Here is a 27,557-nt window from a genome sequence, read left to right on the forward strand (position 1 = left end):
AGAGAAAAATATTACTTAAAAATTTAGAAATGACGATGTGAGTATTGTTAAAGAAAATGGCAGATAATGAAGAAAGGTATACAACTTTTATTTGATTCAGTTGATACGTTCCTGTATTTGCTTAAAAATTAATGATACCCAATAAATGCCCCTACTGAAACTGAGAACTCATTTTTCCTTGTCAACATCAATTTTCAGGTACATATAGGTCCATTCAACATGTAGCTTGTTTTTCTTATTTGTTTTGTCCATCCATTTTAGAGCGCGCTCAAGAAGAGCATCTCGTAGACGTAGTGTAAGTTCTTTTCTATTCAATTTTTTCTGATTTATTAGATTTATACACAATATACTTCTAAATTAGGAGAGAACGAAGGAAGTGACAAAATCAAACTTAATTTTTCTTTTTACTTTGTTAGACCTGAGACTTTGATTGCTTTGTTTTAGTGCTACACCTACTCTGTCAGCGCTCAGTTACCTATTGCCTATCCAAGCTACTCGTTCTCTGATTTATGGAACCTAACACCTTTGAATTGAAAGATGAAGGCTCTACCAATTTGTATAATATACATTTTAGATCTGAGTCAGTCTATTATATAAAACTATCTTTGATTTTTGTAGTGTTTGAAGACAATTGTTGGAAATCAACAGGTAATGTTTGATTTTTCGCCGTTTGTATTTGACTTTTATTATAACCATACTTGGTTTGAGCTATACATGCCTCCTTCTCATGAGATAAATTAGAAGATTTGCAGCATAATACATTCTAATAGCAACATTTTGCTAATGTTGTAGTCGAAGTTCTATAAAAATAAAATATTAAACATTAGAAGCATAAAAGTGACTTTTGGAAAAGTACAATCACTAACAAACAATATTTTCTCCCATTTTTAGGATGACACCACTGGGTAAATATGGAATTATTTTGTTTGGCAATGATGCAAAGAATGTTTCCAAAGAAATGTGACCAAAACAAAAGAAAAGTTTATTACCAATAAGCATAACTTGATCTTCATGGGAAAGATATAATGATCTTGTATTTTGTATTTAGTGAACAGATCTATAAGCACACTTTTAATTTGATGTAGGACCCTCACCTTGACAGATAGTTATTAAAGCCAGTATATACATATTATGAAGCTGCTTGCTGATCTTTCAAAAGCAATCCAATTTTTATGATTTACTTGTTGCATAAAAAGTATAGATATTTGTTTTAATTCTTAAATTCAACACTTTTAACCTCGAAGCAATTCAGACCTCAATTCGATGTTTTACCTGGCTTTAATAAATGATCACCTTTTAATGAATTTAAGTACACAATAACCATAAATATTTTTTAAGGTAATAAAATAATGTCAATTTTCATTTTTTGTGAAGTAAAGCAATGGTTTTTCATATTATAGGGTCTGTATATTATCTTTATCCATAGATCAACAAATCTCCAACCAAGGCGGAAAAGTAAAAGAGTTAGTTTTGACCATTACAGGAGTGTGAAGTAAGCTATATTCATTCAACCCTGGTTCCCTCAGAAGAGTTCATTTACAATGCTTAATGGAACTTGAAAAGTTTTGTTTCATGACAGTTGAGGGAAAATATTTCTTGAGCAGTCCTGTGCGATATATTATAAAGACCGCTCTGGTCTGCATTTTATTCATTTTGTATAGAGCCTTATATCGAAAGATCAGTTTTTACACCAGACTTCGTGCAGTAAACATGCCACTTTGTTACATCCTGAATAGGTTTTTCCAAAAAAACTTCACTTTTCAACTTTTTATTATAATATCTAGCAACTTTGAGAAAATGTGTCATGTTTCTATTCTTATTTCCTGTAGCTTGCATTTGTTACAGTTACTTTAACTAATTTTTTCCAATTATTTACAGGATTTTTGAAAAAGACAGTCATGAAAAAGGTGTGTCTCGGTTTTTCATTTCAAGTGCTGGATTTTTCTTTTACTCTCAGGTACCTAATAGCCGTCCCCCCAATTAATTTTTTGAAAATTATCAACCCAGGACATTCTTATTCCAACCCCCGCTTATTAATTTCTGGGAAAATGTTTTTGAAAGTTCCCTCTTTTGTCCTAATTTTTGCTGTATTAGACTCCTTTACAAAAATTTTCCAGCCAGAACATTTTTATTCTAAAAAGGGGGCCCCCCTGCCCGCTTCTTAAATTTTGATATTTTTTCCAACCCCCCCCCCCACTCGATTACTGTGAGTACCTCTGCTATTTTTTAAGACTTACTACTTTAACCGGATTAAATTTCGCGAGATTAAATTTTGCGAGCTAAAAAAATTGCGAAATTTTCTGGATTTAATTTCGCGAGTCAGAGTTTTAAAATATTTCGCGTAGATCTAATTTCCCGAATAAGCCAGAAAACAGCTGAAAATAGCCATTTTTTGCCATAAATGGAGACTTGGAACTAGTTTCTCCCCCAAAAATACAATTAATCACGCGTGTTCGCGAGTTTTAATTTTGCGAAAATGGGAAAAATTCGCGAAATCGCGAAAATTTAATCTCGTGAAAATTAATCCGATTAAAGTACCCATTAATTCAATTTGAGGAACCGTTAGCAATAGATTTAGTTTTTTATATCATACTCAATAAAAATTCAAAACAAACTAAACATTTTTCCATCATTAAGCTAAAAACATACTTTAGGCTATGACATATCTTTCTTTGTTTCGAACGTATCCTTTAAGTAGGTGAAATCTCGGTGGGGTGACTAGTGGCCAACCCATAGCAGTGCCTATAGACCAAGAGTAAGGCCTAAAAGCCTGGAACTGTCTATTGTGTAGACTAACACACCTGAACTAATCGACGTTGTTTTGTTTACTTTTAGACGAAGAGGATGAAAAGGTGAATTTACAACCCTTCTGTGCTCCCTGAACCTCAATATTATTATTTCTGCAACACGTACAGGTGTATCAGAAATTGATTTCTACTTGTGTTTCTCTATTTTCGTTTGTCAGCTTGACTTAGTATTTTCATTACATTTCCTTTATAATTTTATAACTCTTTCTAGGTTTATTCAGACTTCAGACTATAATGGAGATGTCTTGTGTTTAAGCAAAAGGTCTTTGTCTAGGGTTGAAGATTATTTTGATAATTGGCCCTTTTTTTAATTGCTCCCCCCTCGAGTAAACACTCCTACTGCCTAAAATCCAAAAAAAGGTGAACCCCAGGGTGTTTATTCGAAGTGATATGGTATATAATTTGTTAGAAGGAGTGACCTATAGTAGGGTTGATAAAGAATGAAGAAATGATTACTGGTTCATTTTTATCTCCTTATTATTGTTTTTTCTCATAGACTGAATTCTTGGATAAGACGTCTCACGCTGAACACGACATGGACCTAACCAGACTAACAGAACTTTCACCCAGTGGGGATGATTTGAATGAAACTCAAAAAATTCAAAATTTCTTTAAATTATTTTCTGATGACAAGCCAACTACAAAAAATGGAATGGACACGACTCTTGGGATGCCATCTCTACACAGTGAATCACCACATGTAAACAACAATAAAACTATCCTCAATAACTATGACGTTATGGACGAGGCTTCTGAAACATTTGTGTCTTTCCCTCTAGACCGTACCAAAGCTGAAAAAGAAACAAAAATCTCTTCTGCTGACTTCTTGAGCAATTTTAAATCAACCAAAGACAAGTCACCAAAGAAAGATAGCACTATTAACCAGATCTTGAATGCTATTGACACACCACCGGAATCCTCCTTAGTCTCTGGTAAAGACTTTCTTGCAAAGCTCATAAGTCATAAGACACCATCAGAAAGCGATGACCCACCTCCAGGGGCGATCGCTCTTGAACTTAATAACATTACCATATTAAGCGAGGCTTCAATGAATATTACAGATGATGAGAACCAAAGAGAACTGATGTTAAATCAACTTAACATGTCTGCTGCTATCAGCCCATCCAGTAACACAAAAACTAGCTTGGAAGCTCATCAAGAAACTCTCACCAAAGATGATCCTCTTGAAAATCAAACTAACATTGACAAAAAAGGTTTTCAGTTGACGCCAACAAAAGCAAACTTCCGTGACAAATTTGCCGACTCAAGTGATTTGGTTACACCAGATCAAACTGTTTGTGTCACACCTGACATCGAGACTGGTGCAGAGCCTGTAGCCCCTTCTACAGAAACACCCTCGTTCCTTGAAGATTTCAAAAATATCAATGTTGGACCTAAGGCTAACAAGAGTAATGAAACTACTGGCTCTCCCTTTATTAAGGACTTCAAAGGGATGTGTGTGGATAGCCCTGTAGATAAAGCACAAACTGAAATTAGTACTGAAGGACCAAAATCAAGTACTCAAATACAAAAAGGATTCTCCGCAACTCCAGTAAGCAGCTACAGAGACTATTGTTCAACTTTCGGAAAATCACCAAACATCAGCAATATAACTAAAATCGCACTTGGTGATTCACCAACTAAAACAATCTCTATTCCAGCAACTCAGACTCCTATCTTGGTCACACCCAGAAGAAAACGCCAGGAAGACTGCCACATCCATATCAAATGAAACACCATCTTTATCACATGATAAGCTTGCCCCTAATGAAGACATCAACTCAATTTCACAATCACAAAATGTCATCTTGGTAACACCAAAACGAAGCGTTTCAAAGAAAAGACCAGAAACAGCACCGGTCAGTGAAGCCAAGTCGACTGGAATCTCGTTAGGTGAAACTTCCGCTTTCGCATCTGTACCCATGAAAAGGATAAAGTTATCAAATGAGGCTGAACCGGTCAAACTACCCTCAGTGTCAACCATACTTCCAAGGCTTAACCAAACGTCTCCCAAGAAAAACTCAATAGCACCTTCCAGCCAAGAGCTGGTGGCAAGCAGTCAATCACCACAACTTTGTATCCCGACAACTGCCACACCAAAAGCCAACCCTCTTAAATTGCTGATGGAACAAAAAGAGGATGAAAATCCAACAATCAATGATATCAAAATGGCGTCTCCTCCAAAACAATTTTCATCAAATATACCTCTACATTCAACTAATACAAACACATCACTCCAGACCAAGCTCTCGTCTCCGGTCAAACCTCTCCCTATCAACACATTGCCTGGAGGATCACCACCTCAGATACTCAACACAGACACTAAATCGTCAATTCAAAATGAGGATACTAACCCACAAAGCCAATATAAAGTCGCTGATGAGAAGAAGGATTCACAGAATCGCAGAAAAACGTACACTCTGAGCAAGTCAGACTTACCCTTAGTCAACCCTTCGTCACCTGAGAAAACCAACGTTACCGAGAAACCGAAGAACGATCGACGGTTGACATTCGTTATTCCACCGAAACCCTCGACGACCGAACGGTCTCTTACTGAACAGTCTTCACTCAACGATAAGCCGAAAAACCAGACAATTGTTCTCGAGAAAGTCGACCAAAGTGAAAGTAAGAAAGCAAAAAGCAACAAAGATCGAAGGTTAACCATCCAAGATATGATTCTGGCTGGCAACGAAAAATGCATTGATGATTCAACCAACTTTGAACAAACTCTTGTGTTTAAACCACCCATTGCTAATAGTTCAATGATGGTTATTCCTTTAGATGACTTGGTGTCAACTGAAAACACACCAAAAGCTCCTCCACTATCGACTAAGGAGACCACATCCAATGAGACATTTGTTGTCACTGAGACTAAGCAAAAAGCAACCCAAAATCACACCAGTCAATCGCTTGAGACTCCTGGATCTGCTGAAAATATTGATGACCAGTTTATACTGTCTGGAGCAAACGAGGTGCCAGTTACAAACAAAACTTTTGTCGTTGAAGAGCCCTCAAAGATGGAGAAGACGTCAAAAACGTTGGAAATGAACTTCACTAAAGAAACTCTTCTCGTAGAAGAGCCCACAAAGACGTCGAAAACTATGGAAAAGACCTTCACTAAAGAGACACTGCCTGTAGACGTTTCTTCGTTTGTTTTGAGAAACAGCAAGTTCTTTAGTCTCTCAAGCTATTGCTGAAGCAGACCTTTTCCATTGCTAAAGAGAACCAACCCTACCCTTCCTAATGAAGAAACATTGAAGAACGAAATGTTCAGCAGATCATGAGCCAGTTAGCAGTTTCACAAGCTAACACCAATATTGCAGAATCTTTCCATCTCAACAAAAGATGAGATTCAAAGAATGGTGATGAACATGCTCCAGAAATATAATCTACCAACTAAAGAAAATTAATTACACCTGTTGCCACGGCAGACCAAACTGATAGAGGTACATCTCTTTGATTACCTTAAGGAACTCATTTTCACGCGGTTGGGTGCCTACCGCGAATTAGTCTGCCAAATGCTATTTTTTCTGAAAATTATCCAAAACCCCTAGGAATATAGAAGAATTTCAGCAAAAAGTGGATGTCAAGCGCGAAAATTAGTTCCTTAAAATGCGCCAATTTAGTACCCTCGCACCCCAAAAATAAGTTGGCGAAAATTAGTTCCCGCTTTAATTAAGGTGTTCAGTTTCTCGTGACTTTTCAATTATCATCACTGTTGTTCAACTATTATGAACACCAAAATTAACTTTTTTTCTTTTCTCACACATTCATTCTCACTTAAGGAGGGATTTTTGAAGGAAATAAAAACTAAAAGTGAAAAAATAAAAAGCAAAAACAAGATTTCAAAAGAACTTCAACAATCTGAAGTTAAAATCAGAATTTTTGCAAAAACCGTTAGGAAAATGAATGAAGGTGAAAAAATAAGCTGATTCGTGAAATTTTGTCTACGCCAAAATTTTTGATTTTCGATTTGCGTAAAGAAAATCTATCCACTAAAGATAATATCCTTATCATTGAAAAAGAGAAATTGATTTTACTATAGAATTTACTTTCTGAATTAACTCTTTTTTATTTGCAGAACCGACAGAACTTTTGATGGACGTGCAAGCGCCTGACGGAATGGAAGATTCTGAAATCACCACTAATATGAAATCCCTCCAAAACTTCGACAATAATGAATCGATAGCTGAACTCCAAGAAGTGTCACCAACCCTTGCAAAATCATCTCCTACTTTTGAAAATGAATCTACAAGCCCTGTTGAACATCCGAAAAGTACAGAAAATCTACCTAGCCTCGAAAAGAGTCTTTTAAAAACTTCCATAGATTCTGGTGAAACAGAGAGTCCTTTGAAACAACCACAAGGTCCTGGTCAATCACCGAAAAGTCTTGGTCAAAAACCATCAACGCCCCAGAACAATGCAACTCCAACTAAAGATCTGACAAAACAATTTGATGAAGGTGAACAAACACTCAGGAGATCTGCTAGAAAGGTGAATTTGATATATTTTTCACTCTTTCCGTGAATGTTTCACATCCTTGAATTATTTTCATTGCAATTTTATACTTGTCCAATAATGAAGTATAGTGGCTCTTTCTTGTGACATAAAACTATTAACGTTTATTTCAATATTGCTAATGTCATTGCTGCGCAAACAAGGCTCCACAGCTTTCTTGTCAAGAAATCGGCCTGAAAGGGTATAATTAAAGGGTACTTTAGGCGGACAAACTTTCGCGAATTTCAGTTCTTTTCGCGAAAGTTAATGTCTTTAAAAATTCTAGAAAGGGCCATTCGCGAATGTTTATGCTCGCGAAAGTTTGTACGCCTAAAATACTTATAATATTTTCAGTAATTTCTCTCATTCAAATGCGTCCTAAAAGTATTCTTCTTTCTGTAGAAAACACCTTCAAAACGTTCTGGAACGATAACGACCGAATTACGACGATCTTCACGACATACGACTTCCGTCAAGCCGTCAACGACGTCGTCTTCAAATGACGGTAACAATCAAACACATGTTCATCACACAACCACTAGCGAATTATCGACAACTCCCGGGCGAAGGAAATCTATGCGAAACAAATCTATGCGAAACAAATCACATGTAAGATAACAAAAAAAACTAACTGTGTTGATTTTACTTTTTTGTTCACTTAAGATAACAAAATATTAATTTAAAGGTTTTGTTTTCACATAATTGTTCCTGTTTCATATCAGACACATATTTCATATCGGGACAGTGTCCGCCTATTGTTATATTATGCTGATATAAGCAAAAAAATGTTTTTCTTTTCATCTTTCCGACCAATCTTGCTCCACATCTATGTCAATCCAATGTGAAAAAGCTTGTGAATTAAAATTGACGATTAAGCAAATGATATCACTTTTATTTAAAAACAAAACCTTTAAACAGTCGATATTGCATTTGAAGACTTTCTTTTTTATGATATAGAAAGGGAGCGCTCTTCTATGCTGACAATGCAACATCGACAATAGACTTTCTCAAATTTCGTGCTCCCGCGAATGAGAAGAAACTTGTTCTTTAGTTTGTTTAAAAATATAGTGTAAGCAAATGTTAAGTGATGTCCTTTGAATCGTTTAATTGGAACCATCTACGCGATGGTTTATGTACAGTTTACATAGGCGTAGCGAGATACCCTGCAAAGTTTATGGATGAGAGCGGTTTTTACACACTGTAATTATTGTCTTTGTTTTATCAAAAGATAATGAATGTGTCATAAATGTCTGAACAGTGTGTTCTTACAAAGCCTATAGAAAAGAGGTAGCGTACCCTGACCTAATGGATTATTAAATCGATTCCTTAAATTTTTGATACTAAATTTCACGCCAAAAGGGTGGGTTTTTCTGTCCTGTTGTGTTCTGTTCTTTATATGCGCCGTAATAAAAGACTTTTGTTTTCTATGGTTTAAACAGATTCTTCTTCCTTTTTAACATAACAGAATGAACAAAAGAAAGAAAATCAACCAACTAAAGAAGACGCGATGGATTTTGAAAACGTCACCGATCCTTTCGCATCGAAGCCGAAAATTCGTCGAGATACGGCTGACGATATCGATCAAACGGAAAAACTTCCTGAAACCGATACGGTACTTGAGAGAGAATCGACGTTTACAAAGATCACAACTGATGAACGTCTCGTCAAATCGTTCGTGCGTCAAACTGTCTACGATGCTGAAAAATCCGTCATTCGAGAAACGGCAGACGGCTTTACCAAGAACATTGTCGAAACAAATGACGTGGTAACAAGCCTCGTTGAATCAAATGACGTCGATATGGAGAAAAATGTTGTTGTTGAGAAGACATTGGATTCCAAGGAAGATGATCGGAACCAAACAGTAGATACTAAGAACCAGACTATAGATGATTTTACCACGCCCAAAGGTGCGCCCTTATGCGATGCTTATTATGTTTATGTTTTCATGTATTACACTTTTTCGCCAGTAGCCGCCAATTGCTGCGCGGGCATTTTTTGTCCGTTTTACCGTGCACCTAAAAGACAATAGAAAAACTGTAAAAAAAGGATTGGATCGAGTTTAGGGTGGTAAATTAAATGATAAAGTGGCACGCGCCTGACAAGGTGTATTTAGCTGCCTAGCTTTTAAAACTAACCTTATTTGTATACTATTAGTCTCGCGGTTCTTCGTGGGGTCAATGGATGCGGGATATATATTGAGTCAGTAAAAACCGTAATAGGAGTTCTGGTTCTACCTTGCTGAAGCACAGAAGACGTAATGTTGTTTTCATTTTTTATTTTTCAGTGGAAAAGACACTTCGAACGACAATCGCCTATGAGAAGGACGACGATAATTTTGAAACGCCCATGAAACAACTCCCGATAGCTGAAGAAAAACGTAAGCAGGATAATTTTTGCTTGTTAGTTTCTTTCTCGTCAAATAGCTTAAAATCAAACGCTCAAAGCTCTTTCATCTCACAATCACGAACAAAAGGTTGTAGACTTTCAAAAATGCATAACAATTTCAAAATAAACTTTGAAAACCCATTTTTACCAAAGCCAATGTTGTTTTTATTGGATTTGGAGAGTTTTGGTGACAAGTCCAGAATGTGGTTCATTTGGGGGAATTTCCAAAGTGTCAAAAAGGCTTTTCTTCGCACAATTGAGTAATGTTTGAAAAGTCTACAGATCTTTTGTCCATAATTGCAGACTTAAAAGTTAAATAAGTAAGTCTTATCCTGAAGGCTCCTTTTTCTGATAGCTATCTGCTCGAAGGTGCCACTCTTTCTCGCAAATTCCCGCCAAAACTTTATAGACCTTTTCTCAAGTCTCTGATTCAAACATCTTAAATTATATTGTGACGTTAATTTATCGCCTTAATGCAAGGGTATCTTGCACTTTTACAAGCGCACTCTTAAGACTGGTCTCCACTTGCGCGCGCTGCGATCGCACTTTTTGGCTTCAGTCCTTTTTGCTTGGAAAAAAGATTACGTCATAAAAATTTAGCGCGCTCTCGAAAAAAACCGTTACGTCAGATCGCGCCAATGGAGTTGTTTCGTTCACTTTTTGACCAATAGCGTGGAAGCTTTGCTCGAAAACGTGCGATCGAAGCGCGCGAGAGTGGAGACTTGCCTTTACACTTGTTTTTTTTATACCGTCGTCGAGACGAATTTTCCTTGTATTTTTACCAAAAGCGCCACTACGTTGATATGTGTATTTAGATGACGTTCCTCCTCTTTTGTTCCTACAGGTACGAGTTCCAGTAAAAAGAAGAGGCGTAAAAGAATGAACATGCCATCCAGCCGGAAACCGAAAACCAAAGTAATGAAGGAGAGCTCGCCACCCATCCAGAAAAAGAAACACAACTTCCAGGCTAGGTATTGAGGGGGAGGGGTTTCAGGGGGTACCCGATTCTGCAATTCCGCCAATTTTTTCTCCAATTTCCGTCAAACCGTCTTGAATTGAACCAAAATTCCGTCACCGAAAATTCCTTTGAAATTCAATATTTTTGTCGAAAATTCCGCAAATTTTGAATATCTTTTACCAATTCCGAAATTCCGCAAATTTTTTTGCTAAATTCCGTTTTTCCGCACTAAAATTGTCTAATTTTCCGTTTCCGTCAGAGAAACCAATTTCCGTAATTCCGTCTAAATTTTCGCCGAATTCCGCCACTCCGTCCGAAAAAAGGGCCGATTCCGCTCCTCCGCCAACCATGAAACCCCCCCTATTGAATATGAATTAGATACTTCCGCTTTGAATGGTCACTCTTTTTTTACCATGTGGAAACCGTGTCAGCTAATTCGCTCGAGAATAATTTCTAGTGCACAAAGCGAGTGGACTTTAGTTAATGGTTCATTAACCAGCTCAACTTCTTCTGACTCTTTCACCCACAATTATTTTATAACTTTTAATTTCATTTTCTCTTCTCAGTGATGGTTCGTTTACCGTGGAAGACCTCGATGACGCCACACTGTTGGTCAATTTCCCGAAGTTCAAGCACTTTCACTGTCTCATCAAACATCAAGGTTCGAATGTCTCTTTAACTACAACATATTTTATGGTCAAATCTTACTCCATAACTCGACTTTTCCTCAACTCGAACGAAATTACGTGCTCCTCGTGCGTGTTCTAGTTATGGAGACTCCATTTTATTACATTAGGTATGACCTCTGTATTTTCATTGAAGTCTATATTTATATGGGCTTTGATTTTTACCAGCAGTAACTTTATCTGCAAGAACATCCTTAGAAGGCTACCTATTAAAAGCCTGTGAAGCGTACGAAACTCTAAACACCTAAACATACTGTACTGTTTCTTTTCGTTATTTCAGGGGACTCTCTTAATGATGTGATTGTGGGAAGAAATTATCGTAAGAAACACTTTCTTTAGGATGGGCTCTTCCAGAAAATGTAGTGAAAAATCTACTAGATTTGCCTTGTCCAGGGGGTAATTTTGAGTGTCCAGGGGGTCAACTGATGCTTGTCTGGGGGGGGGGTAAATTTCCAAAAAATGTTATATCCTCCACCCCCCATATCAATTGCTTTCTGGAAAAGCCCAATCCCCCTTTAGTTCATCAATCTTTCGCGCTTCTCTTTCATTTCAAGATTTCAAGTCGTGGATATTCGTATGTTATCACTCAGATGTACTCACCAGAGTGTATCTCACGTTTATCGCTTCGTAGTACACTCTGTGTGCATTGTCTGTTTGATATAAAAATTCCCGTACGGAGACCTCTACGATGAAGTATGATTTATAAACACTTCTCTCATCGTGTGTCTCCCCTCTCTCATCAACACTCCATCGCAGCGGTCGGTTTGAAAAATCTCAAATAAGAAAAGACAATGACAACAGGCCCTCTACGGCAATAAATTTTGAAATTAGTCGTAGATACTGGGTCTGTGTACAGACAGGTTCGTATGCCGTTTGATTCGAAACTGTTACTCGTGCATGCCTCCGAAGCCTTGATAGATAGTTCGTGGGTCCTGAAAAAAATTACGTGGGTCCTGAAAAAAATTACGTGGGTCCTGAAAAAAATTACGTACGTCCCAAAAAAAATTACGACGGAAGTGTGCCTCTAAAGCTCGAAAATTGGACCCTGCTTTGGACTCATCTTTTCGAAAAATATGACCCAGGCTGGGACTTAAAGAGGGATATTGTTCTCCTTAAAGCAATACTTCGAAACAACCAAAACTAAATAAAGAAGTGTTCTGATTGGTTGAAAAAAGAGAAAAATGTGAGACGCGTGCTATTTACTTTTCATCAGCTGGCTTTCTTTTTTATTATAAGTGATGGATATAGTGTTAATTATAAGAACTTTCTGAAATAGGCAGGGATTTTTTAAGATTTTAATTAAAGTTTGGCATTAGAAATCCTCTCATATCTCAAGCATCACACTGAAATACAACTTGAAATTTTGCACAAAGACAGTCTGATAGTGCCACGTTTCCCTAGTATAAAAATTTTTAATATTCAATGTCAATTATTTTTGGAAATTTGTATTCAAAAATGGTGTTTTCATTTTGGCGAGATCGTATGTTGTCTCAAAGTATAGCTTTAAGGAGAACAATATCCGATTAAACTCTCAAATTTATCCCAACAAATTCTCCAAAGAAGATTCCACACTATTACAAGACACACGTGACTATTGAACCCACGAAATCATTTTCTGGACCCACGAAATCATTTTCCGGACCCACAAAATCATCTTCAGGACCCACGTTTTTTTTTTAGGACCCACGTAATTTTTTTCAGGACCCACGTAATTTTTTTCAGGACCCACGTAATTTTTGGTTGGACTCAGTCACGTAATTTTTGGTTGGACCCACGTAGTTATTTTTGGTACCCACGTAGTTATTTTTGGTACCCACGAACTACCCACGCAATTTTTTTTGGTACCCACGTAATTTTTTTCGGGACCCACGAGGGCACGAAGGCACGAGGGCACGGGACGCACGAGGCACGACCCACGAGGGCACGGGACGCACGTAATTAATCACACTGTTCTGTGCTACATGTCTTTTCTTTTATAAGCATAACGTTTATAAGCATATGCATGCTAAATTTCTGTTACCTAAACAATGGCTCTATTGTTTAGGTATTAAAAACTTACCCTGCATATGCCTATAGAAGCATCTTGAAACATCTATTATAATACGACCTTATTATAAGCAATTTTTGACGCCTTTCCACCCCAAGCACCCTCAGTGTTGGCCGTGTCACAAATTTGGTTGTTACTATAACGAGGAACGAGAAGTAACAAGAAGTAAAGAGTAGGTAACGAGAAGTAACGAGTGCTTAAAAATGGAAGTAACGAGTACTAGACCTAACTAAGGAGTACTTTAGTCGCAAAATTGACGTTCCATTGTCTTGCTTTTGTCAACCAAATAGTTACTAAAAATGAACAAAAATAAAAAAATGTAAGATATGTTAATAATCTACATGTTTTTTATAAGAACGTCGAGAAATATTGTATCTTTCGGATGTTCTTTAAATGTTTAGCTTTTAACCTTGAAACTCTTTTCCATACATTTTCCTGAAAGATTGCAAATCTTAGAGCCAATAAGAACAACGATGTCGCTTCAGAATAATGATGCAATTCGTGACTCCATTTCGTTAAAGAAAATATTTATTCCCTTAAAATAATAAACAGTATCAAAAACTCAAATAATTATCTCGAAAATTCTATGTACAAATTTCAACGATTATAATTAATTATTTGAGTATTAGTCTGTTAAGTTTAATCGTCTGAAGAAACATCACTATTGGATTCATCTGAAACATCACTACTGGTTTCATCTGAAGATTCTACTATTCAACAAGCATGAGATTCGTCGTGCATCTCATGATCATATTACATGGGTGATCATCAATACCAAATACAATATTTCCTTTCACGAGGATGATGATGTTGTCCCACTCGAAACCCGTAATTAATTCATGGTCATCAACTAATAAAATGTTTCCGTCTTTGAGATATTGATATGGACTTTCACCTTTATTGAAATCGTTTTTATCTTCTCCATACCTTTTCCATTTCAATTTCAACGTGTTCAATGTTTGAAGATCTTCAGCCTCGTATGGTGGAAGATTATCAGATATCACTAGCACTCCATTGTTCGTGATTTTTCTCATTTCTTTCACGGCATCTTCAAAAGAGCCGGAATGGTATGGTTTCTCACCGTCAGGGTGGTTTGGTGGTGGAAGTACTAAACCCTCTTTATATCCTGAACTGTCTTTTTCTTCAAAGCTTAATGCCTCCTTTACTATGCTTTCACAGTTTCTTAAATTCACGTCAAGTTCAAATTTCATGAAGTCGTCATACACCGAAAGATAACCTTCTAAACTACGCTGATGACCGTATCCATCCGATGCAATCCATATCACATCAACGTGTTGTTTGACTTTCATTACCATTTCTTTCCTTTTTTCATCGATAATGTAACATTCATCGATGAATAATGCATTGATGTTTTTCGTTTTAATCCTCTTCACCAGCTTTTCCATTTCCTCTTTATGTATTTCACCGGACTGTTTGTAAAATAAAATAAAAATATTATTTTAAGTAAACTATCTCTTCATTTGCATGGAAAGGATCCTAAAAGTCTATTACGGAAAAATGCACGATAAAATTTAAATTACACTCGTTTCTGACTATAAAAAAACTTTGAATAAGACCAGTAAGCTTAAAGATTTACAGTATTAAGTGTAGATCAGAGCATTATTAGTGTTTTTATAAAGTTTTTTTCATTTTTTTGATACAAACAAATATTTATTAAATTTTAAATTTTTTCTTACACTAGAAAATTTTTCGTTTTTTCCGAATGAAAATAACGCAATAAGCAAATCATGAGTCTGCGTTGACAACCTAGTTTGCAGTCTTAAAACTATCACGATTTCAATTTTCTTTTACTTTTACTGTTCTTATCAGTTATTCTACTATCGTTTGTAATCAATAAAACAATATATTGTTACAAAATTTGGAGGCGATAAATAAATCAAAGCCGTTTTTATATGGTTCGATTTAGAATATGAATCAAACTAGATTCAAAACGCAACTTACCACTCCGTAGCAGTCTCTGTATCCATAGACGTCAACTCCATGTTCTTTTTCCAATTCATCTTTCAACCTCCATTCAAGAAGGTTTTCTAAAGTTTCCTTATAAATGACATACATAACACGTCCTTTGTACTCTGCCATTCCACTCAATTGCTTTGCTTTTTCCTGAAGGATGAAAGACTTTCCGCATCCGTAGGGAGCCAAAAGAATGATCTTATCGAATTCAGAAGTGTCTGTCTTCATGATGGGAAGTTGACGCTGACTGTAAAAGAGTATGTTGTCAGTGGTGCAGACGGTATCGATGGCTTGCGAGATATATTCCACCCAGTTTGATCTGGTAATGGGTGCTGTTTTTGAAGCATGAATTGCAAACACAATGATTCTCAGGAGGTCTTTGACTTGATTTACTGCTGGGATGAAAGGTATTCCAGAGGAAACGGTAGGATATTTTGCCAGCAAGGTGGATAACCAACATTTCAAATCTGTTTCTTGGTCAATGTAATGTTGATTGTTGAAGGAAAGATCATCCGTGCCAACACATATGACTGGATGATACGTCCAGCCGTGCCCCAACTGATCACCCAATTTTCCCTCTATCAGTGTATGGTATTTATTCAACTGGTCAAAAGCTTTCCCAGTCAGTGTCCGTTTGATTTCAACGCCTATGATTAATTTTTTGGTCCACGAGAAAAGAAGGACGTCAATCTCCTGATGCATTTTCTTTTGGACATTGGTGAGAAAATTGATGGAACTGAGAATCACAGTATCTTCAAGAACAGGGTCATCTTTGAGGAAATAGAGTTTATGGAAGAATGAGTGTTCTCCTTTTTCACCAAGCTCCGATAGCACTAATCCGAAAAGCCATTTTATTGTTGAGTGGGATGGTTGGTTTTGTTTTACCAAGTTTTCGACTTCTTTTTTAACATCTTTTAACGTCTGGAAATAAAATAAGAGATTTTTACAATTCAATTCGCAAATTGAGGTTAGTATATGTAATCACATGATAACGAGTGCAATTCGAGAATAATTGCACGAGTGTAGTCCGAAAGGACGAGGAAAATTCGAAACAATAAAATCACGAGTGCAATTTTCGAATTTTACGAGTTATCATGTGATTACGAGCTAATCGCACAATCGGTTTCACTGCTTTTTCCCTGTCAGGAAAGTATATCGCACTGAAAGTTTTATATTTTTCTTTTCTCTTTATGTTTTCTTTTATCGTTGTTTATAGATTTTCTTTCACAAAATCAATTTCGAATGCAATTAAAACATTCGATAAAAAAAAATGTAAGAAAAACATTAAAATCAATTTTGTAAACATTGGCCCGTCATTGAAGAGTGTGATTAACGACTACTTGCTCTCTACAGGATGCAATTATCGGTTAATTGCTCTCTTTGAAGGGGTGTGATTATTAAGTTTTTAAATACAAATCTCTCTGTGCTTGTATTAAAGGATTTTTCAGAAGATTGATAAAATTGATAAGTTACCTTTTTGAGAGTCTGTTCCAGTTTTGTTCCTGGTGATTTTGAAGCCAATTCCTGAATACATGCTTGGATGAATGTCTTGTTATCCTCTGTTGTTGATGGTAAAGTCAGAGCGTTAAGAATTGGTTGACGAGAGGAAGAAGTTTGGATCGGTTGATCGCCAATCTCTTCCATCAAAAGATACATGATTTTGACATTCAAGATCCAATAAGAGAATTCTCTTGCGTTGATTTCATTACCGCTAGAGTTGTTTAATTGGAGATCATAGAAAGCTTGAAGTTCTCCCGTAAACCAATAGGCTGGCGAATCCTTCTTCAAATTATCCAAACATTTCTTGAGAGTGTTTATATCAACATCGTAGTCGAGGAGATGCACGGTTGAATCCTTCTTCGCGTATTGGTTGGATTGAAAAACATTAGGGATGAATATTGGATTGTGGCGGTTGGTGTCAAATAATGCTGAATCAGCATATTCTCTAAGGAGAAGCTTATCAGCGGCAAGAATGGGATCAGTAAATAGTTGACCATTCCCGAGATTGAACTTTCGGTTCTGTTTGTCAATGGTAGATTGAGCATTTGCTTGTATTTGATGGTATAATGACGTCCATGGTAAGCATTTGGAAGGATCGATAATCTTCGATTTCAATGCAATGATTTTCTGGTGTAAATTCAATTGTGATGCCATTTTATATTTTTTGAAGAAACTCCTTTTTTTGCATATAGACAAAACAGTAGTTATTGAAAAAACAACACATATAACAGCCTTTTTATCAAAATAGAGAAAGTGATAGTTCAAAAATGATCTTGTTTGCTTTATAGACAGATTTTTGTCAATTATATAGTCATACCACGAGATCTTCATTAATTATTTTTTTTAATAAGGTCTCTTTTTCATAAGAACAAAAAATATTATATTAAGATAAGGCTTCGATTACCAAATTACCAAGAAGAAATTAAAAACATTTCAAGGCTTTGCGGGCTCTAAAACAAAATTACTTACGAAATGGTGAAAATCAGTTAATGTTAAAAAACTTTTAACATTAAAACTCAAAAAGTTAAGAACATTCCGAGGTTTCAAAAATTTTGGATGTTCTTATAAGAAAAACAGTAAGACATTAAGATATTTTGTGGTTTTGTTTTCCTTTATAAACCGAACAAACAAACAGAATTTCATAAACACGTTTTTTTTCAGGAACATGTTTATAAGAAACTTTATAGGTTGAAAATGGTCCGAGAAATAAGGAATTGTTAAAGAACTGGTCCGACTGAGAATAAGAAAACGAACAGTAAAAGAATAAGTAAAGGAACAGAGAGTTTAACTTAAATTTACACACATTCACAAAAGCCTAAACAAAAAGATGACAAAATATTGAGGAAATAACATTCAATGAACGTCTTTTTCTGTACTTTAGCCCATTTTATACTTATTGGTCAGCCTAAGCTGAGCATTCAAATAGGTAAAATTTTCTTCCAGTTCCTCCATCATCATAAGACGGCAAAAAAAAAATCCGATTTCCCGATCGATCTCACTTTGTTTGATTTCTAAACTTTCTTCCGATCGGGTTAACTTTTTGGGTACTTTTAGCGTGCGTTGTTTTTACAGACCATAATGTAGTTTCAAGATGGCGGCTCAAGCGATAGTAAATTGTGATAAGTCAGTGTTGTACCAAAGTATTTCCAGTGTAAATCTGTTGCAAGCTTCAATTTCTGTCATTTATTTTTTTAACTCGGCAAATCAAACACATGATTTTCATCAAGGGGATTCTTTTTCTACATCCTCTGAAGGTTTAAAGCCGTTTTATTTGCTCAAGTTTTTGTTTATGTTGAATTTTCTGATACTTTTTACTGCTGCTTTTTAATAGTTTTTGCAATAAAAACATATTTTTCTTGTTTGCCTCTAGGGGGATTGATGGTGTTATAATGTTATTGGAATTTGATAAAGTTACAAAAGTACAGCTATTGTATAAATTTGATATAAAGACTGGATGCAATCGTGCTTTTTTGGACTTGGACGTGTTTGTAGTAAAGGCGAATCGCAAAAAACTGTTTGGTTCCCGTCATTTTTACTTTAAAAAGTGGGAGTCGTTCGGCCGGTCAGTCGAAAATATTTTTCTGTTAAGAAGCAGCTATACATCTTGTTGAAAGGGAATTCGTGTGGACTGATCCGAATTTTAAAATTGAGAAACCGTGGATAAACTGGTGTTTTCGGTTTACTCTCCATTAGCATGCGGTTCTCTACTTCGATTTGAAAACTTTTAAACACAGAGCGGGCAGAGGTCGACAGTGGAAATCCAGCAAAGCAGCAGAAAAGCTTTCCGACTCTCCAGCTCTACCTGCTGACCGTAAATCAGATGACGGGAACCAAATGATGACATCACATCTCCTATTATTGGACTTGCAAAATTATGACAAATGATCTTTGGAGTTTCATCATTTATATTAATATGAATATATACAGTTCTTGTTGAAATTGATCAAACTATTTTTCACGCAGTTCCGGGCGCAGATTGTGTTTTTCTAACCTTTTCTAACCTTGGCGCACATTTTGACTGAATGATGGAATGGAATGAATGGCGATAACAGTTTATAGATATCTCTTATCAGACTTGCAGAAAGCGGGCTGCCGTCAAGTTACACAACATGCACACTCTCGTCACAACTTGCACAGCCATAACAAACAGATCAATCTGGTCTTCATTTAACATTGTTTTAAAGTTTAAAAAATACTACCAGTGCTTGGCACAGAAGAGAGGACTCTCCCAGTTGAAATTAATTGCTACACCGCTGCCCTGTTGAATTTATTTATTATGGTTGTGTGTTTATTCCGCCAAGGCGGTAAATCAATCGCCCAAATTCATAGACCAATCAAAAGCGAGTTTAAAGCAAAACGGGAGAAAAAAGAGCTTCCCCGCATAGTTATGAATTTTAAGTTTTGCTTTCGATTATCATTTGCGACCAGAAAAGTCTTCAAGATGGTTGTGTGCATGTTGTGTAACTTGACGGTACTAAACTACAAAATTTATTTACCCAGACTGGAGGGGCCATTCATATAGTACGTACACAGTGAAGGGGGGAGAGGGGGTTTAGCAAAAGCGTACATCTATTGTTTAAACAAAGTCATTTCTATTGTTCTCTGCGTACAAGGGGGGAGGGGGTGTCAAATATTTGGAAAATCTTTGCGTACGTACTATATGGACAATCACAATGCTAAAGAGAAGTATACTTTGAGCTTCTCGTGGGGGGGGGGGGGGGTGGGAGGAGCTCTCAGGCTTGTTTTACATAATTTTAAATCAAGTTATCAAATGTTTCACATTTTGTACATTATTCAACATATTTAGTCTACTCTGTTTCAGTGCATCTCTTACATCTGTTAACCCACTTATTAAAGCTATCTAGCTAAGCTCTATTGGCTGACCTTCCAGCCTCGGCTGGTTTATACATATACTTAGCAAGCCTAATTTTAGCAGGTAAGTAAATAAGGAACTCGATAAGGAACTTTGAGCCTGAAATTGTCTGGAAAAATAAGAAACTCCAGGCTCGGAGCCAAGTAAAGGCTCCTTATAAAAAACAACTTATTTTCATTTCACAAGATGGTACAAAAGACTTTTTTAATATGCTATAATAACATTGCCTGTGGTTTCCAATTACTGCATACCTTTATAATTTATATTATGTTATAAGTAAGTTTTTTTCTCGATAAGAACACAACATCTTCTTAACCATAAGGCTTCGAGGTCAGAAATAAGAAATATGAGAACACTTCAAGACGTACGGGCACTAGAACATTATTTCTTCCAAAGTTACTCTAAATACTCGCAGAAAAATAAGAAATTTAAAATCATGTTTTTAAGCTTCAATCTAAAATGTCGAGAACACCAAAAGCTTTGACGTTCTTATAAAAAATGTGCGTAAGAGGACCTTTGTTTTTTTCTCTTGTCATTTATCTTTGGTTCTCTGTGCTTCTCCGTTTACTTTCAAATTTGGGATGTGAAATTAAGCTAATCAGTCTTTGTCAATTTAGGTGATGGCGTCATCATTTGGGCCCTTTTTGGTACTGGAATCCGGCTGCCTATATCTCGTTACTGGCTTGTCTGTTTCCTTTCAAATTTGGGATGTGACACCTTGACAATAATGCCTTAAAATTATCATGATCAGTTTTTATCAATTTTGACGATGACGTCATCATTTGGGCCCTTTTTGGTACTGGAATCTGGGCACCTATATCTCGTGACTGGCTTGTCTGTTTCCTTTCAAATTTGGGATGTGACACCTTGACAATAATGCCTTAAAATTATCATGATCAGTTTTTATCAATTTTGACGATGACGTCATCATTTGGGCCTTTTTTGGTACTGGAATCTGGGCACCTATATCTCGTGACTGGCTTGTTTGTTTGTTTCCCTTTTTCTCGTTTTAACCCCATTAACCCCAAGCTTTTTTTATTTTTGTAGCCTCAAGCGATTTTTGCTGGATTTTATGTCATTTTTCACAATAAAGTAATAAAACCTGATCTGGACGACCTATGACCCTAAAAATTTGCACAAGTACTCTTAAGAAGATTTTATTAGAATTGTTTGAGAAGTTTTCTCCCGGATATCCACAAAAAGACGAGCTTTTAGACAGCTCAAGAATTGTTTCCACGAAGGACTACTACGAACAGAACATAAACGGTAACACAGATCTTCAAGAACAGGGTCATCTTTGAGGGAATAGAGTTTACGAAAGAATGAGTTTTCTCCTTTAAGAAGAACACTCATTCTTCCGTTAACTCTTTTTCACCAAGCTCCGATAAAACTAATCCGAAAAGCCATTTTATTGTTGAGTGGGATGGTTGGTTTTGTTTTACCAATTTTTCGACTTCTTTTTTAGCATCTTTTAACGTCTGGAAATCTCAAAAGAAAACTCAAATAATCAAAAGCTATTTCATAATGATAACTAAGATTAAGTTACTAAGATTAAAATAGTAGATTAGTATTTATTTTACAGTTTCTGTTACCTTTGTACTTTTTCATCTAGTCAAATTGCAAGTTGTTTTACCAAAAGTATTCCTGATTTCAAAGGATAATCTTCTTACTGTATCAACCTTCCTATAGATGCACTTTTATGTGTGCTCTTTCTGTTCTAAAAACAAAGTGGTGCTCGAGAAATATAATTGTCATTTCAGTACCATAAAGGACCCAAATGATAACTGAGGCATTATTGTCAAGGTGTCACATGACAAATTTGAATGGAAACAGACAAGCCAGTTACGAGATATAGGTACCCGGATTCTAGTACCAAAAAGGCCTAAATTATGACGTCATCACCAAAATTGACAAGAACTGATTAGGTTAATTTCAAGGCATTATTGTCAAGGTGTCACATGCCAAATTTGAAAGGAAACAGACAAGCCAGTCACGAGATATAGGTGCCCGAATAGTAAACCTAGCAATGACGTCATAGACCTCAAAACAATTGACTGGTGGCAAAAGCAAGACAATGGAGCGTCAATTTCACGACTATAATATTCGTTACTTATAGGTCTAGTACTCGTTGCTTCTATTTAAGCACTCCTTACCTACTCGTTACTTCTCGTTACCTACTCGTTTCTTCTCGTTACTTCTCGTTACTCGTTACTTTTGTTACTTTTGTTACTTCTCGTTACTTCTCGTTACTTCTTGTTCCTCCTTTTAGTAACAACCCACAAATTTTCAATGTGAACAAGTTTTATATCCGTCTCACCTATCACCAAAATGCTTCCATATTCCACCCTCTCTCTCTCTTTCTCTTTCACAATAGACAACACAAAACAGTTCAAGCAAGGTGCACAGAGTTTAACCGCCCAGGATGAATGGTATTACTCTTGTGTAGAACAATCTATCTCCAACCAAAAGTTAAGCGAAAAATACACAGACATGACTAAAGTGTCAAACGTAAGTTTTCATTGGGTCATTCCATTTTATATCCATCTTTCTCATACCTTTCAAGTGAGGGTGAACGAACTAAAATCAGTCTTTTACCCCTGGAAATTTTAATATAACCTTTTACCCCTTAATGAAATGAAAAAATACTCTTTTATACTCCCCTGTAATTCTTCTCCGGTGAAGCCCCAGGATATATCTCCCGGCGGACGTACATTTCCTGGGGGTCACAGGAGAAGAACTTCAAGGGAGTATAAAAGAGTATTTTTTCATTTTTCCAAGGAGGTAAGAGGTTGTACTAAAATTTTCAGGGAGTAAAAGACCGATTTTAGTTCGTTCACCCTCACTTTTAAGGCATGAAAAAAAAATTTCTAGGGTTCTAAAGAATATTTTTTTGCCTTGTAAAGGTTCGTCCAACCTCCTGTATGGAAATTTAATGGAACAGTCCATTTGATGATAAATCAAAAGTGATAAAATCTACAATAGACTACTTTGCGCTAAGGCTTAGGTTGCGTTAGCATGAAAAAACATGTAGCAAATTATAGTTAGTTCTTTATTTCTTAACATGGATCCAGTGGATTAGAGAATTAGGGTTCAATTAAAGTGGCGCCTCTTTGAGAAAAATCTACTAAAAGATGAATAATATATAAAAATATATCAACGCTTTCGTTTTTAGTTGATATCAGAATTGAAGAGATTGTTCTCATTCTGGCAACCGTTCATCATGGACTTATACGAAGTTGTTCGCCGAAGCCAAGGAGAAGTAAACTTCACCGACCATAGGTTACTTCCTTGTACCTTTCTTTCTTTTCAAAAGGATAACGTGTAACCACTGGCCTTTATATATCCCTGGAGAAAGTTATATCCGCCATCTTTGATCGAAGGTTTTTTTTTGAATTGGTACCCGTAAAGAAGCCATTGCAGTGTTAAAAATTAACGTCTAACGGCGCTACATCATCAAAAGTTTTCGAGAAAAGTAGATCTAGCACTCTCGATGCATTTACACCGCTATTGAGTAGTGCCGCCATTAGGATATCACTTTTCAAAAAACTCCGATCAAAGATTTTGCTTGGCCGGGATTGAGAAACTTGGTCTAGGGTATATATAAAGGTCAGTGCAGTCTGGTCTCCACTTTCGCGCGACATAAGCGAAAACTTTATAATGTTTTTGTAAGTTCATTGCGGTCGGTTAAAAAATAAGGCAATTCAATTGAATTCAATTGAACTGCCTTCAACTTTTAGTTTTTTTTTCGCTTAAAACTCTTTTAAATGACGCAATCTTTTCTGCAGGCAAAAAGGATTGACAAAAAATTTTTGCTCATTTTCGCGCAAAGTGGAGACAGACCTTTAGGTTCAGAATTAAATGCCATAGTATCAGCATGAAGGTAATAAAGATACAGATGGAGAGAAAACGTCTCGGTAATGACCTAAATGATCGTTGAAATCTTTTATAAATCTATTCAAAGCGGCTTTTCTTTGATGTACCATCATTGGAAGCAAAAAAATCCGAAATGTAAATTTATAAGAACAGAAGTGAGAATGTTATCCTGATTGAAATAAACTTATGATGCAAAAAGTTCTTGTTCGAACGCGATAACAAAATAATTTTCTCAAAGTCAGGTTACAAAAGTTCTATGATTTCATATCGATGTATTTTTGGGCGAACATAGTGCTAATTTTGAGAGTTTCAGCACATTTTCCTTGAAAATTTCTTCATTATAAATCTTTACGTCTAAAAGGGAGGGGGTTTTCAAATTCTGATGGATGATTAATTAAAAGGTTACCTAATCGTAATATAGAATTCTTTTTGAAATTTATCGATGATTTTATGAGAGGGGACCCTTAGAAAAATAGGATTTTGTTCTTGTTACGGCAACCTTTTTCTTATTTTGATCAACAAAGTTATTATCTCACAATAGAGTTGTTAAAAATCCAACATCTTTTTATTCAGTTTTTTAAGAACTTAAATATTCCCACGAGTATACCCAAAATTAATCATCTTATTCCCAAAGCAACCAAAGAGCTGTTTGCTTCCGATGATAAATCAGAATAGAACAAAAGGCATTGACTCTCTATCTATCTTTATTACCTCCATGGTATCAGCAACAAATAGCGTAATCTTTTTTTCTGGTATATATAGATACAATATTTTTTCACAGAATTTTTATTTTACTTTCATTTATCTGTTCGACTCGAAATGTTTTCTTTTTTCTTTGCAGTTTGACATGTGAAATGTTGGATTGGTGAACTACCGAGGAAGCTTTACCTTCCAGGCTACGTTCGATTTGAGCGTTGAGAAACCGAAACCGATCTTTTGGTTGCAACATGACACACGCTTTAAGTAAGTGCAGTAAACTCCCGATTATTCGAACTTCTATTATTCGAATGTTTCTATAACTCGAACTTGTTTCCTGTCCCCATCAAAAAGAAGCCCTTTTGAAATACTTTCTATATTCGAATATTCTTATAACTCGAACTTTTTCCTGTCTCCATCAAGAAGAAGCCCTTTTGAAAACTTTCTATTATTCGAATGTTTCTATAATTCAAACTTGTTTCCTGTCCCCATCAAAAGAAGCCCTTTTGAAATACTTTCTATTATTCGATTATTCTATAACTCAAAACTTGTTTCTGTCCCATCAAGAAGAAGCCCTTTTGAAATACTTTCTATTATTCGAATGTTTCTATAATTCGAACTTGTTTCCTGTCCCCATCAAGAAGAAGCCCTTTTGAAATACTTTCTATAATTCGAATTATTCTATAACTCGAACTTGTTTCCTGTCCCCATCAAAAAGAAGCCCTTTTGAAATACTTTCTATTATTCGAATGTTTCTATAATTCGAACTTGTTTCCTGTCCCCATCAAGAAGAAGCCCTTCTGAAATACTTTCTATTATTCGAATGTTTCTATAATTCGAACTTGTTTCCTGTCCCCATCAAGAAGAAGCCCTCTTGAAATACTTTCTATAATTTGAATATTTCTATAACTCAAACTTGTTTCCTGTCCCCATCAAGGAGAAGCCCTTTTGAAATACTTTCTATTATTCGAATGTTTCTATAATTCGAACTTGTTTCCTGTCCCCATCAAGGAGAAGCCCTTTTGAAATATTCTATTATTCGAATGTTCTCTTAATTCGAACTTGTTTCCGTCCATCAAGAAGAAGCCCTTTGAAATACTTTCTATTATTCGAATGTTTCTATAATTCGAACTTGTTTCTGTCCCCATCAAGAGAAGCCCTTTTGAAATACTTTCTATTATTCGAATGTTCTATAATTCGAACTTTTCCTGTCCCATCAAGGAGAAGCCCTTTTGAAATACTTTCTATTTCGAATTATTCTATATCGAACTTGTTTCCTGTCAAGAAGAACCCTTTGAAATACTTCTATAATTCGAATGTTCTATAATTGAACTTGTTCCTGTCCCCATCAAGGAGAAGCCCTTTTGAAATACTTTCTATAATTCGAATGTTTCTATAATTCGAACTTGTTTCCTGTCCCCATCAAGGAGAAGCCCTTTTGAAATACTTTCTATTATTCGAATGTTTCTATAATTCGAACTTGTTTCCTGTCCCCATCAAGGAGGAAGCCCTTTTGAAATACTTTCTATTATTCGAATGTTTCTATAATTCGAACTTGTCCTGTCCCCATCAAGGAGAAGCCCTTTTGAAATACTTTCTATTATTCGAATGTTTCTATAATTCGAACTTGTTTCCTGTCCCCATCAAGGAGAAGCCCTTTTGAAATACTTTCTATTATTCGAATGTTTCTATAATTCGAACTTGTTTCCTGTCCCCATCAAGAAGAAGCCCTTTTGAAATACTTTCTATTATTCGAATGTTTCTATAATTCGAACTTGTTTCCTGTCCCCATCAAGAAGAAGCCCTTTTGAAATACTTTCTATATTCGAATGTTCTAATTCGAACTTGTTTCCTGTCCCCATCAAGAGAAGCCCTTGAAATACTTTCTATTATTCGAATATTTCTATAACTTGTTTCTGTCCCCATCAAGGAGAAGCCCTTTTGAAATACTTTCTATTATTCGAATGTTTCTATAATTCGAACTTGTTTCCTGTCCCCATCAAGGAGAAGCCCTTTTGAAATACTTTCTATTATTCGAATATTTCTATAACTCAAACTTGTTTCCTGTCCCCATCAAGGAGAAGCCCTTTTGAAATACTTTCTATTATTCGAATATTTCTATAATTCGAACTTGTTTCCTGTCCCCATCAAGGAGAAGCCCTTTTGAAATACTTTCTATAATTCGAATGTTTCTATAATTCGAACTTGTTTCCTGTCCCCATCAAGAAGAAGCCCTTTTGAAATACTTTCTATTATTCGAATATTTCTATAATTCGAACTTGTTTCCAATCCTCATCAAGAAGTCCACTTTTGAAATACGTCCTATAATTCGAATCTCTCTGTAATTCGAACAAAGAAGAATCCCCTTTCGAGTTCGAATTAGCGAGATCCAACTATATAACCATAGACAATGACTGAACACCGTCACCAGTCTCACACAACAGAGAGGTTCCTATTGAATTTCTCATCGATGTGAATATTATTCATCTTCTTAAAATAAAAACTGGGTGCGAGCCGGGTATTGTGTTATCATTGACCTGGACTAACTGCGAAAAACTCCCCGCAAGGTTGGTAATTCATTGCGCACGCTCGCCGCTGGCACTGCGTTTTGGGGGAAACTGTAAAAAATAATTTCTTCATTCTTATTTAAGGATTCATGGTCTCGAAGACTTAACCAACGATGCAGTCCTTCAAACTTCATTCTTTCCTGTGTATCATTATTACAAAATGTTAAGAGAATTCCAAAAGACGAGGATTAACA

General features: G+C 36.0%; 3 protein-coding genes across 4 annotated transcripts; 2 read left to right on the forward strand and 1 right to left on the reverse strand.

The window, feature by feature from the left end:
* LOC136800048 (neurofilament heavy polypeptide-like) lies at positions 1-27,557 on the forward strand. 2 transcript variants are annotated; one of them, XM_067056664.1, is made up of 12 exons: positions 6,154-6,253; positions 6,889-7,301; positions 7,707-7,913; positions 8,770-9,211; positions 9,589-9,681; positions 10,534-10,660; positions 11,214-11,308; positions 11,614-11,652; positions 22,602-22,735; positions 23,400-23,506; positions 24,942-25,063; positions 27,448-27,557. In XM_067056664.1, exons 2-11 carry the CDS (start codon positions 6,906-6,908, stop codon positions 24,967-24,969), a joined length of 1,668 nt encoding a protein of 555 aa, XP_066912765.1. In that variant the 5' UTR covers positions 6,154-6,253; positions 6,889-6,905; the 3' UTR covers positions 24,970-25,063; positions 27,448-27,557. The 2 variants fall into 2 exon arrangements, with proteins under 2 accessions (XP_066912766.1, XP_066912765.1); XM_067056665.1 differs by lacking the exons at positions 7,707-7,913; positions 8,770-9,211; positions 9,589-9,681; ... (5 more) ...; positions 24,942-25,063; positions 27,448-27,557 and adding exons at positions 1-76; positions 262-295; positions 619-648; ... (2 more) ...; positions 1,879-1,907; positions 2,836-2,852 and having other exon boundaries at positions 3,304-6,253; positions 6,889-7,001.
* LOC136800045 (eukaryotic translation initiation factor 4 gamma-like) lies at positions 4,730-6,004 on the forward strand. The gene has a single exon (XM_067056662.1). It carries the CDS (start codon positions 4,730-4,732, stop codon positions 6,002-6,004), a length of 1,275 nt encoding a protein of 424 aa, XP_066912763.1.
* Positions 13,740-17,606, reverse strand: LOC136800046 (uncharacterized). Its single transcript, XM_067056663.1, has 3 exons — positions 16,828-17,606; positions 15,343-16,275; positions 13,740-14,810 (listed from the first exon to the last, which is right to left on the reverse strand). The coding sequence occupies exons 1-3, from the start codon at positions 17,506-17,508 to the stop codon at positions 14,091-14,093; spliced, it is 2,334 nt and encodes a 777-aa protein (XP_066912764.1). The 5' UTR covers positions 17,509-17,606; the 3' UTR covers positions 13,740-14,090.

This window comes from Clytia hemisphaerica, unplaced genomic scaffold (assembly GCF_902728285.1).
Source record: "Clytia hemisphaerica strain Z4C2 unplaced genomic scaffold, Clytia hemisphaerica genome assembly, whole genome shotgun sequence".
NCBI lineage: Eukaryota > Metazoa > Cnidaria > Hydrozoa > Leptothecata > Clytiidae > Clytia > Clytia hemisphaerica.

What these genes read in the sequence shown, in the direction of transcription:
- LOC136800048 (XM_067056664.1), top strand. Translation starts at nt 6,906, where the DNA reads ATGGACGTGCAAGCGCCTGACGGAATGGAAGATTCTGAAATCACCACT. An exon ending in CTATGCGAAACAAATCACAT is followed by an intron (nt 7,914 to 8,769) that starts GTAAGATAACAA and finishes TTAACATAACAG; the next exon opens with AATGAACAAAAGAAAGAAAA. An exon ending in TGATTTTACCACGCCCAAAG is followed by an intron (nt 9,212 to 9,588) that starts GTGCGCCCTTAT and finishes TTTATTTTTCAG; the next exon opens with TGGAAAAGACACTTCGAACG.
- LOC136800046 (XM_067056663.1), bottom strand. Translation starts at nt 17,508, where the DNA reads ATGGCATCACAATTGAATTTACACCAGAAAATCATTGCATTGAAATCG. An exon ending in TGGAACAGACTCTCAAAAAG is followed by an intron (nt 16,276 to 16,827) that starts GTAACTTATCAA and finishes TTTTATTTCCAG; the next exon opens with ACGTTAAAAGATGTTAAAAA. An exon ending in ACAGAGACTGCTACGGAGTG is followed by an intron (nt 14,811 to 15,342) that starts GTAAGTTGCGTT and finishes TTTTACAAACAG; the next exon opens with TCCGGTGAAATACATAAAGA.
- LOC136800045 (XM_067056662.1), top strand. Translation starts at nt 4,730, where the DNA reads ATGAAAAGGATAAAGTTATCAAATGAGGCTGAACCGGTCAAACTACCC.